This window comes from Chenopodium album, chromosome 17 (assembly GCF_948465745.1).
Source record: "Chenopodium album chromosome 17, dcCheAlbu1.1, whole genome shotgun sequence".
Classification (NCBI taxonomy): domain Eukaryota; kingdom Viridiplantae; phylum Streptophyta; class Magnoliopsida; order Caryophyllales; family Amaranthaceae; genus Chenopodium; species Chenopodium album.
Window position 1 is genome coordinate 37,840,652 of NC_137850.1, and position 16,296 is coordinate 37,856,947.

At 38.9% G+C, this 16,296-nt stretch overlaps 2 protein-coding genes across 2 annotated transcripts; both read right to left on the reverse strand.

Annotated features, from left to right (window-relative positions):
• Nucleotides 1-593: 593 nt before the first annotated feature.
• Nucleotides 594-7,237, reverse strand: LOC145588916 (G-type lectin S-receptor-like serine/threonine-protein kinase At4g27290). The gene is made up of 9 exons (XM_081645505.1): nucleotides 7,174-7,237; nucleotides 6,831-7,008; nucleotides 3,490-4,763; nucleotides 3,145-3,261; nucleotides 2,712-2,863; nucleotides 2,235-2,445; nucleotides 1,742-1,979; nucleotides 1,501-1,651; nucleotides 594-1,070 (listed from the first exon to the last, which is right to left on the reverse strand). Exons 1-9 carry the CDS (start codon nucleotides 7,235-7,237, stop codon nucleotides 768-770), a joined length of 2,688 nt encoding a protein of 895 aa, XP_081501631.1. The 3' UTR covers nucleotides 594-767.
• Nucleotides 7,238-11,634: 4,397 nt separating this feature from the next.
• Nucleotides 11,635-12,476, reverse strand: LOC145587901 (uncharacterized). Its single transcript, XM_081644563.1, has 2 exons — nucleotides 12,443-12,476; nucleotides 11,635-12,356 (listed from the first exon to the last, which is right to left on the reverse strand). The coding sequence occupies exons 1-2, from the start codon at nucleotides 12,456-12,458 to the stop codon at nucleotides 11,731-11,733; spliced, it is 642 nt and encodes a 213-aa protein (XP_081500689.1). The 5' UTR covers nucleotides 12,459-12,476; the 3' UTR covers nucleotides 11,635-11,730.
• Between the last annotated feature and the right edge of the window lie 3,820 nt (nucleotides 12,477-16,296).

Consider the following 16,296-nt stretch of genomic DNA (forward strand, 5'->3'; position numbering starts at 1 on the left):
AGCAGGAACCAGTTAGGGTTTTAGGGGTTTCGATTTCAATTTCCAATTAATATACCAAATCAGCTTTCAAACCTTTCATGAAGTTTGTGTTGATAAAACAATGATTATTCTCTCCTTATTATAGTCCTATCTTTCTACTAAGGTCGCAACAAGCATTTTGTTGATTGGAGGTATCATTGCCTCCGGTCCTCCGTTTAAAGAACTCTTGAATCTTATTTATCATCAACTTATCAAATCAACCCATTTTTTGCCTCTGATAAACTACTTTAAATACCATCTTGCCTCTGTCAATTTTCTCTGTCAAGTAAAGGTCAGAAAAATTTCTGATCAACAGTTATTTGTCAATGATCGACAGTATGATACAGCAAACTCAATTTTTTCGGCTTTTGAAATTAAAAGAACTCTTACTTTTATCCAACCCTTGTTCGAAAAGAGTTCAGATTAATTGTGTAATAATAATAAAAAAAAAGTTTAAAGTAATGGACCCAAATTTTTACCCACCAGGAAAAGTAGAGCTAGGAAAAAATGTGATATGTTTAAGGTGGATAAATTGTGCATGAGCCATCTTGAAATTTCAAGTATTATGGTAGAAATCTATACATTTTATATCCTGTCTTAGAGCTCTTGAGCAATAACTGTGATTGCAAGTCATTAACATCACACGTTTATACATAATTAATTTCTCGAAGCTTAAATAACCAGTAAAAAACCCAAGTACTTAGCAGGGTCACACCGGCTTAACAATATGATTATGATTAAGATTAACTCTACCTTCCAGAAAACAAAGTCATAGTAATTTCATTATGAGTGCTTGAATGAGGGGTGCTTGAAACAGAATATTGCGGCATAATCCTTTCAAAGTAAAAGCCAGGTTCTTTAGGTTCAGGCAATTTGCTATCTCCACTTAACATGGCTGTAACAAAAGACATGATTGGCCTATCTTCTGGATGCTGTTGAACGCACAACAAGCCTAAGTGTATCGATCGTTGCATTTCATATTCGTATTTTGGGTTCCAGATTAATGGTTCCACAATGTCCAAAGTCTTGCTGTCTCTGAAAAGCATCCAAGTCTACAAAACATAGACAAAATCAAGTTAAGAATGGTTTTGAACTTATAAAGAAATGTTCCATCAATCAGTTCATTTAAGTAAAAACCAGTTTAATACATTAAAAACCATTTAAGCATAGTTTTTTTGGGCTGTAAAACCATAAAAAGTTCAGTACTGATTTTGATTGAAATGAGTAAAATTTCATTGGGAAGAGCTTCAAAGACTTGTTATAATTAGGTTGTACTTGAATATGATAAACTTGATTTGATAATTGCCGGTGTAAAATAATATTTCCAAAAAAGTTGTACAAAGCCAACAGTCCTGTCTTGATCCTAAAAATGCAAATGGGAAAGAATGCACATTTTGTATGACAAAAGCTTGAAAGACTGTATTCTGTATATTTCACTAGAAACGGTAAGAAAATAAGAAGCGAAAGATTGACTGATCTTACATGTCCAACAAGATTGTGTTGGTGATCCGAATGATTAAAACCTCTATTTCTCTTGCCAGAAAGAATCTCCAGTACCAAAACTCCAAAGCTGTAGACATCAGATTTCACTGAAAATACCCCATCAATAACGTATTCAGGAGGCATATAACCGCTGTCACAAGCAAATGGAAATATTAACAGATGATCAAGAAACCACTACTAGCTTAAAGTGAAATAGTGTAAAGTGAGTTAAGAGTTTTACTATGTTCCAACTACACTAGTAGTCATTGCTTCACAATCGTTTCCATCAAAACTTCTAGCAAGGCCAAAATCTGAAATTTTGGGGTTCATCTCAAAATCAAGTAATACATTGCTTGCCTTAAGATCTCGATGAACAATTCTCAATCTAGAGTCTTCGTGAAGATAAAGTAGACCACGAGCAATCCCCTTGATTATCTCAAAACGCTTTGTCCAATCCAATATGAATTTGCTCGTTTCACCTGCAAATAGACCACCACTTTAAGCATTTCTATACATTGTCCATTGCCAATGATGGCAGCAGTAAACTAAAATGATTTCAAACATGCCTAGGTTTCTTTACAATATATGTCAATGCTTTAATCTAAAGCCTTCAGTTCCAGGAAAAACACTGCCAGTTTTTGGTGTACAAACTAAATTATTCAACATGTAGTAGATGAAAACTTGTAATGAAGTAACAAAATAAGCATTGTTGTGAAGTCTAGAGAGATCCAAACCAAATATGAAGCGGTCCAAGCTTTTATTGGGCATGTATTCATAGATTAAAATCCTTTCTTCTGCTTCAACACAGCATCCGATAAGCCTCACAAGATTGCGATGCTGAAGCCTAGCAATAAATAAGGCCTCATTCTTAAATTCATTCAATCCTTGTCTTGATTTTTTTGAAAGCCTTTTCACTGCTATTTCTTCTCCAGTAACCAACAATCCCTGGGAAAATATTAGACGGGGCAATCAAAATCTGTACACTGAAATTAAAGTAAAACCTGTCTAATTCACACTATCTCAAGAAAACGAAGTAATTAAAGAAGATTTGTATTCCAGTCAATAAGGATGTTTGCCAAACAGATATTGATCATCCATTTTCCTCTTCATGTTAGTATTGGTGTCTGACATTACCTTTTTCTGTACACTTGTACATGTACCTGCACCTTCTTAAACAATTATAGAGCAAAGTAAATAACCGAACTTGATACCTTGTAGACAGGTCCAAAGCCGCCTTCTCCAAGCTTGCTTTTTTGTGAGAAGGAATTGGTAGCTTGCTCTACGACACTGAAGGCAAATATTGGCAGCTCAGACTTCTCTTTGTCTTTGTTGTTGTTGTTGTTGCTACTGTTGTTGTTGCTGTCTTTTTTAACTTTTCTTGTTTCAAAGAATCCTGTGGCCAAAAAAATAAGAAATTAATAAAACTATAAAAAGGAAAAAAAATAATCAAGGGTTTAAGCCTTCAGGAAAGTTTTTTATTTTTTATATTCTACATTGGCATCTACTTATTTTTAGAGAATATGTCAGAGCTTGCTTGTTATGCAACAAAGAATTAATTATCAGTTCAAAATCGCAGTACTGGATGAACTTTCTAAAATCGGTTGTGCTTTATATATGAAGAAACAGCAAAAATTTCACACTGACTTCGTTTCCTCTCCTCCATCCTTTTCTTCCGTAGAACAAAGATCATTGTGCCACATATAAGCAGGACAGCCAACAAACTGGAGCCTATTGCTATCCAAATTACTTTTTTCCGATCACCTACAAAAAGAACAACACAGTCACTTAAAAATTCTGAAATTTACAAGAGATTAACTATTGAAATTCTCAAAATGATACCAAATGTAATGTTTGCAAAAAAATATACGGTATCAGGAACACAGGCAAAATTCTTATCAGAAACAAAATACATATAATCCGTACTATTTAGTTTCAACTGAAAAAGAAAGAAAACAGGTTTAAGAAACAGAACTAGTAACAGGTTCTTACCAGAGTCAGAGGCCGCCCTTACGTAAAGATCTTGTCCAGGGCCATTGAGATCTTTTACATCCATCAAAGCACCAAACCAAAGCAAGCAGCCGCTTTCTTGATCTTTGAGGTTTAAAGATGCATAAGCTGTACAGGAGCAGTTCTGCAAGCATTTAAACTTGCATTCCTTCAGTGTCATTGTTGTATTATACCAAGCAGATCTTGTATCAGGCAGTTTGACATCAGAATACTTTATAAACCCATTGTTAATGCTGCAGTTTAATGGGCCACTACGAACACATCCATCCCTAAACTGCTCCCTATCATACCAATCAATGTGGGACTTTGGCACAAACCCTTTCAGACAGTGACATTGAACAGAAGTTACAAGACTACATATACCAAATTCGCCACAGACTGCATAATGGTCACACTTATCATTTGGTTTTGTATGATATGTTTCCCAAGTATTAGTAACATTATTCCAATTAAGACGCAAAATGTTGCCATTTATATCCAAAGTCCTCCTAGTAGGGACGTCACCCGTTTCATAGGTAAAGTACATCTCTTTGTCATTCAAGAAGAACTCAGCCCTGGTGTCATCTGGTAACAAAGGGGTCCCAGAGAACCAGTAACCATTCCATGGACCATCTCGGAACAGCTCAATAGAAGAATCTTTAAAAACAAATGGCTGAGGATATCCATGGGGATCCATCTGATATGTATAGCTCCCAGGAGAAGGATCCACACTACTTTTCCATGCTGTTAGAAACCGATCAAACCCGGTAACAACATCCCTTCCCAACTTCATTCCAGGCAGCATAGTATCACAAGGATAGTCAAAACTTTGCCATAAAAAATTATCAGGGCTGTCATCATTTCGATCTCTTACAACCAAATTTCCATCATCCAAAATCTGCGCAATTGGGTTCTTTACTGATTTTGTCGTATTAGTAGACCACAAGACTCCTCCTCCTGAACCATTGGAAAGTACGAGAACAGATCTGTTGGTAAGCTGAAGAACACCAGAAGAATCCGATATAGGTGCTTTTCGATTGGCAATCCAAACAACATTCGAAATTGGAATTTTCTTGAACCAAATTCCGAGATATCTCCTTCCATTAGTACCTGAAATAAATCCCAGCTCGAAATTTCCACCAGCAGACACTAATGTTTCAGAGATATTTCCATCTCGAATGGATTGACCAAGAGTAATTGTATCTACAGCAACACAAGTAATGATTAAAGACCCAAGAAACCAGATAAGAACTATACCATGTTTAGTGATCATCTCCCTTTAAATTTAAGTGTGAAACAATGTAAAGCTAATACAGCCTTATAGAACAATTAATTACATGCTTTAATTGATCCACTTAGTTATTCAACCCTTTGAAACTTTGACTGAATATGTTTATTATCAAGCTCATACATATTAAATTCACAAATTTAATCTTTGATAAGTCCTGAAATAATTATTTTTTTCTACAAACTTAAGCGCTTGAATGTTCATCACAACAGACATATATATATAAGATATAAAAGTCAACCGTTTCTTCTGTTACATAATATTTTTAAGCATAGCCATTGGTTGATCGTTGACCCAAAACTATCATATAAGTAGGACCCAAATATGTTTTATATTATGCCGTTCTTTATGCTTTAAAGAACCAATAATAAATAAATTAATAAATAATAGAGTATAAAACATATTCCTGGGCCTCAACCATTAGTTTAAGTTTTTGGTTGAGTTGGTCATTTAATACGGTATCTCTATAGGAGAGTGTAAATCTGGGCATCGAGATTTTATTTTCTTAATTTATTTCATTTTCAAATTCCTTTTCTCACTTCACACCTTCACTCTGGTCATCTAATAATCAAGCTAGACAAAGTCTTACGAAGTACATTCATTATTGTCATTATCTTTCAATGAAAAAGACAATGTAATAGGAAAAATAGCCTCAAAACGTAGACTGAATGATAAGACAATGTACTCCGTAATATGTATGCTCAAAAGTAGGAAGAACTTACAAGATCAGATGAAAACAGGAAGTTGAAAGAATAATATGAAACCGAGGGAGAATTTTTTAATTCCAAATTTGAAAGTATTGTAGATGAGTAGTTGCTTGTACATCATGCAAAATCTTGTTAACTGTAATACCTCTAGTGAAAAAAATTAGATGTGGAATCTAAAATCTGAATTAGGAAAATTATATTATAACTTTTGAAATAAAACAAAAGTATAAATGAATGATTAGTATATTGAAAGTAGATTAAGGGGTATGTCACTGTGTCCTTTAGACTTGATTAAGTCCATAGTATTTTTACACTTGATTGGACCTGATCAACCTCCTAATATATTACTCCGTCCATTTTAGGGTTAGTTATGTATAATTGTTACGAATATGAGAATAGTAAAAGAAGAACAATAACAAAGAACAACAAAAGTTTATGTGGTTCACCATGTAGGAAAGATAAATGTTTGATAGTAGGAACTATGCATACATATTACAGAATATAGGTGGTAGTTAAAACATAAGGCATATACTAACATTTTCTTTTATAAATCTATACTGCTGTTGGTAACTAATAAATTTCATTTAATTTTCTGTTTAAAAATTGTAATTTAGTCTAGAATCATGCCAAATTGCCAACGGATCTTTTTTACCATCACGCCTAATCACCAGTGCAATGTTCAAGAAATTGTTGTTTATAAGAACACGAACAGTAAGACTCAAGCTCAGTTCAATTAAATGTCCTAAAGATGAAATGTAGGTTGTTTAGTTTCAATAAGAAGGCTTATAGCTATAGTTAGTAAGGTTGAGACTTGGGCGTACATGTCCAAGTGTCTGACTCGACCATATTTTAGTAAATTCAATAAAATGAAAGGTCAAAGTGTCATATACATGTATGAGTGTGAAGAATATGACACGAGTATTGGTAATGAAGTATTCAAGTAAGGTACGCTGTAATCAATTTTTCACCAAGTATAACAAAATAAGAATTTAAACTAAGGAGATTATATGGAGGATGTGATGGTGTAACGCTAACATTCCACAAAAATTTGGAGATAGCCGTATGCCTAAGCAACACTTTCAGTGGACATGAAATGACCATTGGTGTGTGTCTGTGTCTTTGGGGGCTTGCATTTTGAGATAAGGAAAAATAAGTCTTACATGTCCAAATGAAATGATATAGAAGATTTCTATTCCATACAATAAGGATATTTGCCAAACATATATTGATCATCCAGTTTCCTCTTCATGTTAATATTGGTGTCTAACAATTTTTTTTGGTTGTACACTTGTATGTGGCTGCACCTTCTTAAACAATTATGGAACAAAGTAAATTACTGAACTTGATACCTTGTAGAGTTGTAGACAGGCCCAAAGCCGCCTTCTCCAAGCTTGCTTTTTTGTGAGAAGGAATTGGTAGCTTGCTCTACCACACTGAAGGCAAATATTGGCAGCTCAGACTTCTCTCTGTCTTTGTCGTTGTTGTTGTTGTTGCTGTCTTGCCTAACTTTTCTTGTTTTAAAGAATCCTGTGACCAAAAGATAAGAAATCAATAAAACAATGTAAGGGAAGAATAATCAAGTGTTCAAGCCTTCAAGGTGGAACTGGAAAGATAAGAAATCCGTACTATTTAGTTTCAACTGAAAAAGAAAGAAAACAGGTTTAAGAAACAGAACTAGTAACAGGTTCTTACCAGAGTCAGAGGCCGCCCTTACGTAAAGATCTTGTCCAGGGCCATTGAGATCTTTTATGTCCATTAAAGCACCAAACTAAAGCAAGCAGCCACTTCCTTGATCTTTGAGGTTTAAAGATGCATAAGCTGTACAAGAGCAGTTCTGCAAGCACTTGTTCTTGCATTCCTTCAAGGTCATGGTTATATTATACCAAGCAGATCTTGTGTCAGGCAGTTTGACATTAGAATACTTTATAAACCCATTGTTAATGCTGCAGTTTGATGGGCCACTGCGAACGCACCCATCCCTAAACTGCTCCCTTTCATACCAATCAGTGTGGGACTTTGGCACATAACCTTTTAGACACTGACATTGAACAGAAGTTACAAGATTACATATACCAAATGCACCACAGACTGCATAATGGTCACACTTATCATTTGGTTTTGTATGATATGTTTCCCAAGTATTAGTAACATTATTCCAAGGAAAAATTGCCGGGAATAATCCGACATTTGACTCATCCGCCCAAAATAATCCCACCTTTCGATTATTTTTAAATAATCCGACCTTTATACCAAATCCACTCCCAATGGTCCTAAGTGACCAGTGACCGGTTAAAAAGGTAATAATTATTTTTTTGGGTTAAAAGTACATGTGTCAACATACAATTTGTCTAAAATTTTAAATTAAACAAAAATTGAAAAAAAAAAAAACAACAGCGCCAGCCAGCCAACCACCACCTACACTAGCCCCAGCCACCACAGATACTCGTTGAATTGCAGCAACCAACAGATCGGAGCTTGCGTCCTTGCCGTCGCTATGGTGGGTAGTTTGGGCGGCCGAAATTGAGGAGAGGAAAGTGAGGGACTGCCTAAATCGTGGCGGGGGAATGCAAGGGAGGTCAAACTCGAGCCACTGAAATTAGGGGAAGGAGACCAGAATCAGAATAGGGGAAGGGGAGATTTGCCGATATCGAAACAGGGATTTTTGAGGGCGGGAACTAGGGTTTTCAGAATAGGGGAATGGGAAGGGGCCGGGAATTGGACGGAGAAGGGGTTTTCGAGGTTGGGGGCTGGTTCTATTGGGTTTTCATGGCGGTGGGATGGAAGTTGGTGGTTCAGAGGAAGGGGTGAGGAGGCGGGGAGGGGGTCTGGGTGGTCGACGCTGCGGGGAAGGGAAGTCCGGTATCTGGCCGGCGGGAACAGACGGCGGTGGTGAGGGTGGCTAGGGTTGGTGGGGGCTTTTTCAAAATAATTGATTAATTTTTTGAAATTTTTTTCTTAAAAAAATTAATCTTTTTTAATTTGTTTTTTTAAAAATTATCGACCAATCGCAAGCCGACACGTAGTAGGTAACTTGTTATAACAAATTAGTTAACCGGTTGGGACCATTGAGAGCGGATTAGGTATAAAGGTCGAATTATTTAAAAAGTGAACTGCTATTTGACGCCCGTAAATTACTCAAAACGCCCGCAAAATTACAACGAAATTACCACTCTACCCTTGAACCACTCTACCCTAAACCATTCTCTTCAACTCCCTTCAAACCAAAAAAACAAAAAACCACCACCACTTTCACCAACACCCAACCCCCTTACCACCACCACCACAAGCACCCAAAAACACCACCGGAGAACCGCCAAGATGCCGAGGACGAAGAACGTCGGACGGTCGAGGGAGGAAGACGGCGTGCCGGAGGAGCAGGTTCGGTTTTTTTTTAACGCTTGACCGAATCGCCCAAAATAGGCGGTTTACCCATGGTCAAACCGCTCAAGATATCCGGTTTGACCATGGTCAAACCGCCCAGTGAAAACGGTTGACCGTGGCCAAACCGGATTCCCTGGGCGGTTTGACCGTGGTCGAAACGGATTTCATGGGCGTTTTGACCATGGTCAAACCGCCCAGGATATCCGGTTTGGCCACGGTCAACCGTTTTCACTGGGCGGTTTGACCATGGTCAAACCGGATATCTTGAGCGGTTTGAGCACTGGAATTTAAATTATTATTTTTTTTTAATTTAAATTTATACTAATAATATATTTGTTTATTAATTGTTTAGATTAATTTTAATATTTGTTTAGTAAAAAAAAAATATTTATTTGAAGTTCACGTTTTATGTATAATTTTAAAAAATATTAATTATATATATTTGTTTAATTTAAGTTCACGTTTTATGTATAAGAAATTAAATAATATGTTCGTATATGTTTAGCTTTATTAATTATATGTTTAGGAAAAAAATGATATTGTATATGTTTGTTTTTTTATATGTGTAGCTTTATTAAATTTATGTTTAGAAATAAAATAATGTATTTGTGTATTTGAATTTTAAAATAATTAGGTGTATGTTTAGATAATCAACTAGTATAGTTTTATATTTTACGTTGAGTTTAATTAATATATTTGGTAAATTTTAGTTTATATATTAATAGCATTATATTTAGGAAATTAGATAAAAAAAAGTAATTGCATTTATATTTCTATATATATTAAATTTATTGAATCGTATACCAATTACATTTATTAATTAAATGACAGCCACGAAACATGAGGAGGTTAAACATCGAGTTCACACATGTCGAAGGATCAGGTCCTCGACATACACGATCTCGAGGTGTTGATGCTTCTGTTAGGAGGGAGAGGGCAGCTTCTCGAGCGGCGGATGATGACATGTACGATTATGATCCTGATCATGACTACATGGAGGATGCCTCGACTTCCGCAGGAGGCGAGCACGAGGAGGCGCCATCAGGGGTTTTCGTCATGCAAGGTAGAGGAGGGAGGTTTGTGGCTTCTAGTAGTGCGAGTACAAGCACTGGCCGTACTCGTAGGTCTCGTGCTGCTCGAGACGCGGATACTACTTGGCTTGTTCAGGAGGCGATGCCGGGGGGTCCAGTTGATGGGAGTCTTATTCCCAGCTACGCGGCTCATATTGCGTCACGTATTTGGGTCGGACAGGATCGTGAGCCGTTGAGGTGCCACTGTAGGATTCAGTGGTGCAAGTCGCTGCAGGAGTGGGAGACAGAGTTGAGTGCTGATTTACGTGAGCGCGTTAGTGTCACTGGACTACGACACTTGCCGTCTATCATGCATTCCCACATTGATTGGCCTCTGATCTCTGCGTTCGTTGAACGGTGGCAGCCGGATACGAACACTTTTCACCTCCCTTTTGGTGAGATGACCATCATGCTACACGACGTCGCTTACATTCTTGGGATCCCCGTTGACGGGGACTTGGTGGACATGGTCAGCGACAGTGCGTCTCTTCAGGCTGATTTTCAGGAGTTGCTGGGGTTGAGTAGGGATGAGCTGTTGGTGAAACCAAGAGCAGTTTGGGAAAACGGTGCTGTTGCGGTGACTACCATTTATGAGCGGTGCAAGTTGTTGGATCGGGTTCCCGACGTTCAGTTCATGGCTTTCTTTGTTACACTCTTCGGTAGCACCTTATTCGTTGACAAGAGTGGTAACCGCCTTCTTCCCTCCTGCATTTTGGAGTTGAAGAAGTCTACTGACGATCTTGACCGTTACTCTTGGGGGTCAGCTGCACTTGCTTTCCTTTATCGTCAGTTGGGTATCGCCTCCCGTGTTGAGTGTAAGGCCATTGGTGGTTGTCTCACGCTTCTCCAGGCATGGATATATGAGTACTTCCCATCCTTTCGGCCATGTCAGGGAGCTTTGGTGGTACAGCCTGGTGAGGCTCGTGCCTCGATGTGGGATACTAGAGCACAGTCCAGGGATGAGCACCGACTCGCATCATTTCGGGCCCGACTTGATCAGATGACTGATGCTGAGGTATGGTTATTGTTTTATTAAATGTGTAATATTGTTTAACGTGTTGTCATGTAACGTAACATTCTTATTGTTATTGCATATGCAGGTTAACTGGCGGCCCTACTCTCTCACCCCTGCGCAGGACGTCCCGAGGACCACTTACATGGGCTGTATACAGTGTCGGGACATCGTCGAGCCGTATAACCCAGACAGGGTCTTACGGCAACTTGGTCACGTGCAGGGGATACCGCTCCCTGGTTTTGTCCCTGACGAGGCGTATAGACCTGCTAATGTCCGGTCGTACAGCGTCACTTTTCGGGGTCAGGTCTTATGGAAGAAGTTCGGTCCTGGGAGCTGCTGTCTCGGCTTGCATGTCCATCCACCTCTACTAGATGAGATTCCCACATGCTCACCTGACTATTTGCCATGGTTTTTTACGTACTCCCATCCTCGGCTTATCTGCGATACTGCGGAACTAGCCCCTCCGGCAGTTCCAGAGAGGACGAACACTGATTACGTAAGTATTTTATGAAGTGCATCATTGTATTATTTTATTATTGTACAAAATATTATACGTTATGATTATTTGCTTTGTATTTTGCAGTGGATGGGTCGTTCCATGCATGTGATTCGGCGATTCATTGCAGACACGGGCGGTGAGGTCACCCCAACAGTGGTTGAGGCCCAGGAGCTTATTGCGGCGTGGGATGCAATGATGAGAATGTAATAGAATTTAATGTAATTTTTAATTATAACTAAAATTGTAATTAAAAACTAATTAAAACTGGAATTTAAATTGCGTTTTTAATTACAAGTAGAATTTCTATTAATATTATGCCATGTTGCTATCCTACTTGCATATCGTTGGTCCCAATCTTGGACGCTAAATTCACGAACGTCATACCAAAATCCGGCTATTGGGGGAACAGGGAAATTAGGAGACATTTGCAACCGCACGTAGTGATAGTTCCCCACCGTTAGTAGTGCAAGCTCCCTACTCGGGCCCGTGGAAGTGGACGGGGCACTCCACGGTAACACAGTGATGCATGGATACACACCTACACCATCAATGCCTGTACCGAATAGCATAATGACAGCGTTGAACAGATTTGCGATCGGGAACAAGTCTTGAAACACTGCCATCCAATGGTCGCCTGTGCACCTACCACCAGTCCACGTGATACGACGAACCTCATTTTCCAATTGATCACCGTAAATGTGAGAGTAGACGTTAGGATGCCTGGTTATCTCATTCGCAATCACAGTCCTGGCCAATATCCATTCCTCCTGGTTACCCCAAAAGAATTCTGCAACACAACGAAATCCGCAGTTGCCATCACCGATAGGGTCTACCCATCCTTCCAAATACGGCAACATGACATTTGGAAACCAATCGACGTACAAAAACTCGTCGATGTTCATCTGATTACCTGTAAATACATCATCAACGCATTAATTACAATTCGCCATTCATTACGTAATGTACAAAAATATTAATAATAATAACAATTTATACCAGGTGGCGTCCTCATGTTTACAGATTCATTTGATATTCCACGACCGGAGTTGGATGTAGAACGACCCCTGCTTCTACCACGACTTCGCCCACGACCACGACCACGACTACGACTGCTCGGAATGTGCTCGAAGACCACTGCTGGCCTTGTGGTCGACCCCTGGTTGTCTCGTTTATCTCAGGTTCTTCGTAATCTCCTTCTTCAGGGTGAAGCTCCGCAAACAACACTCGGTTCACACTCCGCACAAAACCGGGGTCGCGTTGTAGAACCTCATCAACTAGGGATCTAAATTGTGCAGTATCCTGTTCCGACTCATCAGCAAAAGTATGAATGCCTACACCATCCCCAATGACGAGAGTCTTCCAAAAAGGATGGACCTGATCCAAATATAAACCCGTGCCACCCTGAATCGAGGTATATATGGTACAAGCACATGGTAGGCCGTGTGTCATCAACAACGCACAACCACATCGCTCGTACACATCATCAGATAACTCTCTCATCCTGGTCACCTCATGCTTCAGAATTTTGAGACCGTGGAAGGACATATGGCCACTGAGATTGTGCAACGGCATGCCCCTATACTCCACTCCAATTCGTCGTCTGGAGTCCTCCAAATGATGACGAATTCCAATAAGCAGACCCTCTGTGGCGCGGTGCACACGACTGAATATTGAATCCAACGACCCTCTGGAACTACCGAGCCATTGTTTAAGCACAGAATGTTGGCTCTCCACCCTACACGTGTTAACGTTGCCAAAGTGCAACACCTGATTCGTCCATGCCAGGATAAACTTCTCCTTGTGTACAAGCCAAGTTTTTTCCACATAATCCACAACGGTACGCCATGATCTTCCCCAAGTATCCCTCATTTGACGCAACTCAAATTCATACTCAGCCTCAGTTGTTGCATTCATGAGTTTTGACCACCTCCCATTTCTAAATTTCTCAGCTAACACCATATCTTTCTTACACAAATGATATACCTTGGCCAACACATCTTTGTTGATATGCCATCTACATAACAAGTGAGCTATGTCTGGGAATACCTCTTTCACCGCCTTCAACAGTCCCAACTCTCGATCAGTTAGAATCGCAGTAGGAGTCACTTCAAAACCCATATACAGCTTCAATTTCTCCAACACCCACTTGTAACTCTCATAAGACTCTGTCTTCATTAAAGCATACCCGATCAAAAAGTTTTGGTTTGTCGGTGTGACCCCAACAATCTCGAAGAACGCCATGTTGTACCTGTTTGTCTTGTATGTGGAATCCATCCCTATGACATGTGGATAAGTCCGCAACATATTCGCCATCTCTGGATGTGCCATAAAGGCATGGGTGACAACACGTGTGTCGGGGTCAGCAGCTACCCAACTAACGTACTTGTGCTCGTTGGCCAAGTGAAGAAACTGGTTTACGACATCTCTCCCTTCACTATCATCAACCCTTAAACGACTTCTGAAATTATAGATGTGCCTCATGTTAGGGTTCTCATTGGGATACGCATCTTTCACAGCTGCCATTATGTTACTAGGTTTTGCACATGCTGAACTCATTTGTCGAACCAATTGCTTCGCAGCCGGACTTAAACCACTCACTTGTCTATGACCCTCTCGATAAACCATCATAGGGTGGTTGTGCATGCCATGCAAACCAGATACAGGAATTATTTGCCACCCAAGATCATCTACCACACATGTGATCTTGATCCGAAAAGGACATTTGATACCCTTTCTTTTTGTGTTTTTTCGTACAACATTCTCCATATCCCTGTCTTCGGCTGTATTTCTATGGGCACGATCGCACTTCAGATACTTGACCGGCCGACCATCTCGTTGTGTCTTATATGAAGACTTTGTAAGGAAAAAGCCGCAACCAATAGAGATGTTTTGAGCCCATTCAAAGGCCTCTTCAAAAGTTGGGAACATCGTTGACGTTATAAAGACTGCACTGTAGTCAACTCCATCACCCCCATAATCCGGCAATGACGCCTAAACAAAGAAATAACATGAAATTTAGCATAATAACCATGATAATAATGGAAATAAAAAACATAATAATCACAACAATGATCACAACTTAATTCTACTTATCATAAAAATAACAATAATAGTAGTAGAAATAATAACAATAATAATAGAAATAATAATAATAAAAATATTAGAAATAATAATAATAATAATAATAATAATAATAATAATAATAGTAATAATAATAATAATAGAAATAATAATAACAGAAATAATAATAATAATAATAATAGTAATTAAAGTAAAGAGTTTTTTAAAAAAAAAAATACAAAACCGCCCTAGAAAACCGGTTTGACCATGGTCAAAACGCCCAGGAAAAGCGGTTTGACCATGGTCAAAACGCCCAGAAAAAGCGGTTTGACCACGGTAAACCGGTTGTCCTAGGCGGTTTGACCATGGTCAAATCGCTTTTCCTGGGCGTTTTGACCATGGTCAAACCGGTTTTTTCGGGCGGTTTTGTACATTGTCGGCGAGAAAAATTAAAAATTTACCTCACCAAGTGGGTCCGGCGGGGTGGACACCCTGCTTTCCGCCTCCGACATGTAACCGGGTGGCGATAGTGGTGGTGCTGGTGGTGGTGGCGGTGGTGGTGGTGGTGGTGGTGGTGGTGGTAATAGTGGTGGTAGTGGTGTTGGGTGTTGGTGGTGCTGGCGGTGGTGTTGATGCTGGTAACCGTGGCGGTGTTCGGTGGTGGTAGAGTTTACTTTAGCTCGGTTTTGAGAGTTAGAGTTATGAAAGGGATGGAAGATAACAAATAGAGTTGAAGAGGGTAAGAAATAGAGTCAAGGTTAATATCGTAATTATTTTGTAATTTTGCGGGCGTTTTGAGTAATTTGTGGGCGTTAAATAACAACCCCCTTTAAAAATAATCGAAAGGTGGAATTATTTTGGGCGGATGAGCCAAAGGTCGGATTATTCCCGGCAATTTATATCCAATTAAGACGCAAAATGTTGCCATTTATATCCAAAGTCCTCGTAGTAGGGACATCACCCGTTTCATAGGTAAAGTACATCTCTTTGTCATTCAAGAAGAACTCAGCCCTGGTGTCATCTGGTAACAACGCGGTCCCAGAGAACCAGTAACCATTCCACGTACCATCTCGGAACAGCTCAATAGAAGAGTCTTTAAAAACAAATGGCTGTGGGTATCCATGAGGATCCATTTGATATGTATAGCTACCCGGAGAAGGATCCACACTACTTTTCCATACTGTCAGAAACCGATCAAAACCGGTAACAACATCCCTTCCCAACTTCATTCCAGGCAGCATAGTATCACAAGGATAGTCAAAACTTTGCCATAAAAAATTATCAGGGTTGTCATCATTTTTATCTCTTACAACAAAGTTTCCATCATCCAAAATCTGTGCAATTGGATTCTTTACTGACCTTGTTGTATTGGTAGACCACAAGACTCTTCCTCCTGAACCATTGGAAAGTGTAAGAACAGAGTTGTTGGTTTATACAAAACTTTATCATTAATTAGTTGAAATAAAGAAATTACAACAAGCCACAACTAGTACTACTTAAATACAACGGTATAATAATGCTTTTATACAAAGCTTCAGCATTTTGCCTTTAATTAATGTGATAGGCGAAAAACAATTCAATGTTATGATATTTATGATTAATGAACTACAAGCCTTAACTCTTTCAGAAAGAGTTACATTAGATTACTAAATTACTAAAAATAAGTTTAATCCAGTATTTCTACCTCCAATTTAGTTTAAATACAACCTCCAATCTAGTTTGATCCTCCAATTTAGTTTAAATACAACCTCCAATCTACTTTAAATACAATCTCCAATAGTAGATTAGTT

Coding starts and splice junctions, on each gene's coding strand:
- LOC145588916 (XM_081645505.1), bottom strand. CDS start 7,237: ATGGACATAAAAGATCTCAATGGCCCTGGACAAGATCTTTACGTAAGG. Junction 7,009..7,173: donor AAGGGCGGCCTCTGACTCTG/GTAAGAACCTGT, acceptor TTTTGGTCACAG/GATTCTTTAAAACAAGAAAA. Junction 2,864..3,144: donor GATGGAGGAGAGGAAACGAA/GTCAGTGTGAAA, acceptor AAGTTAAAAAAG/ACAGCAACAACAACAGTAGC.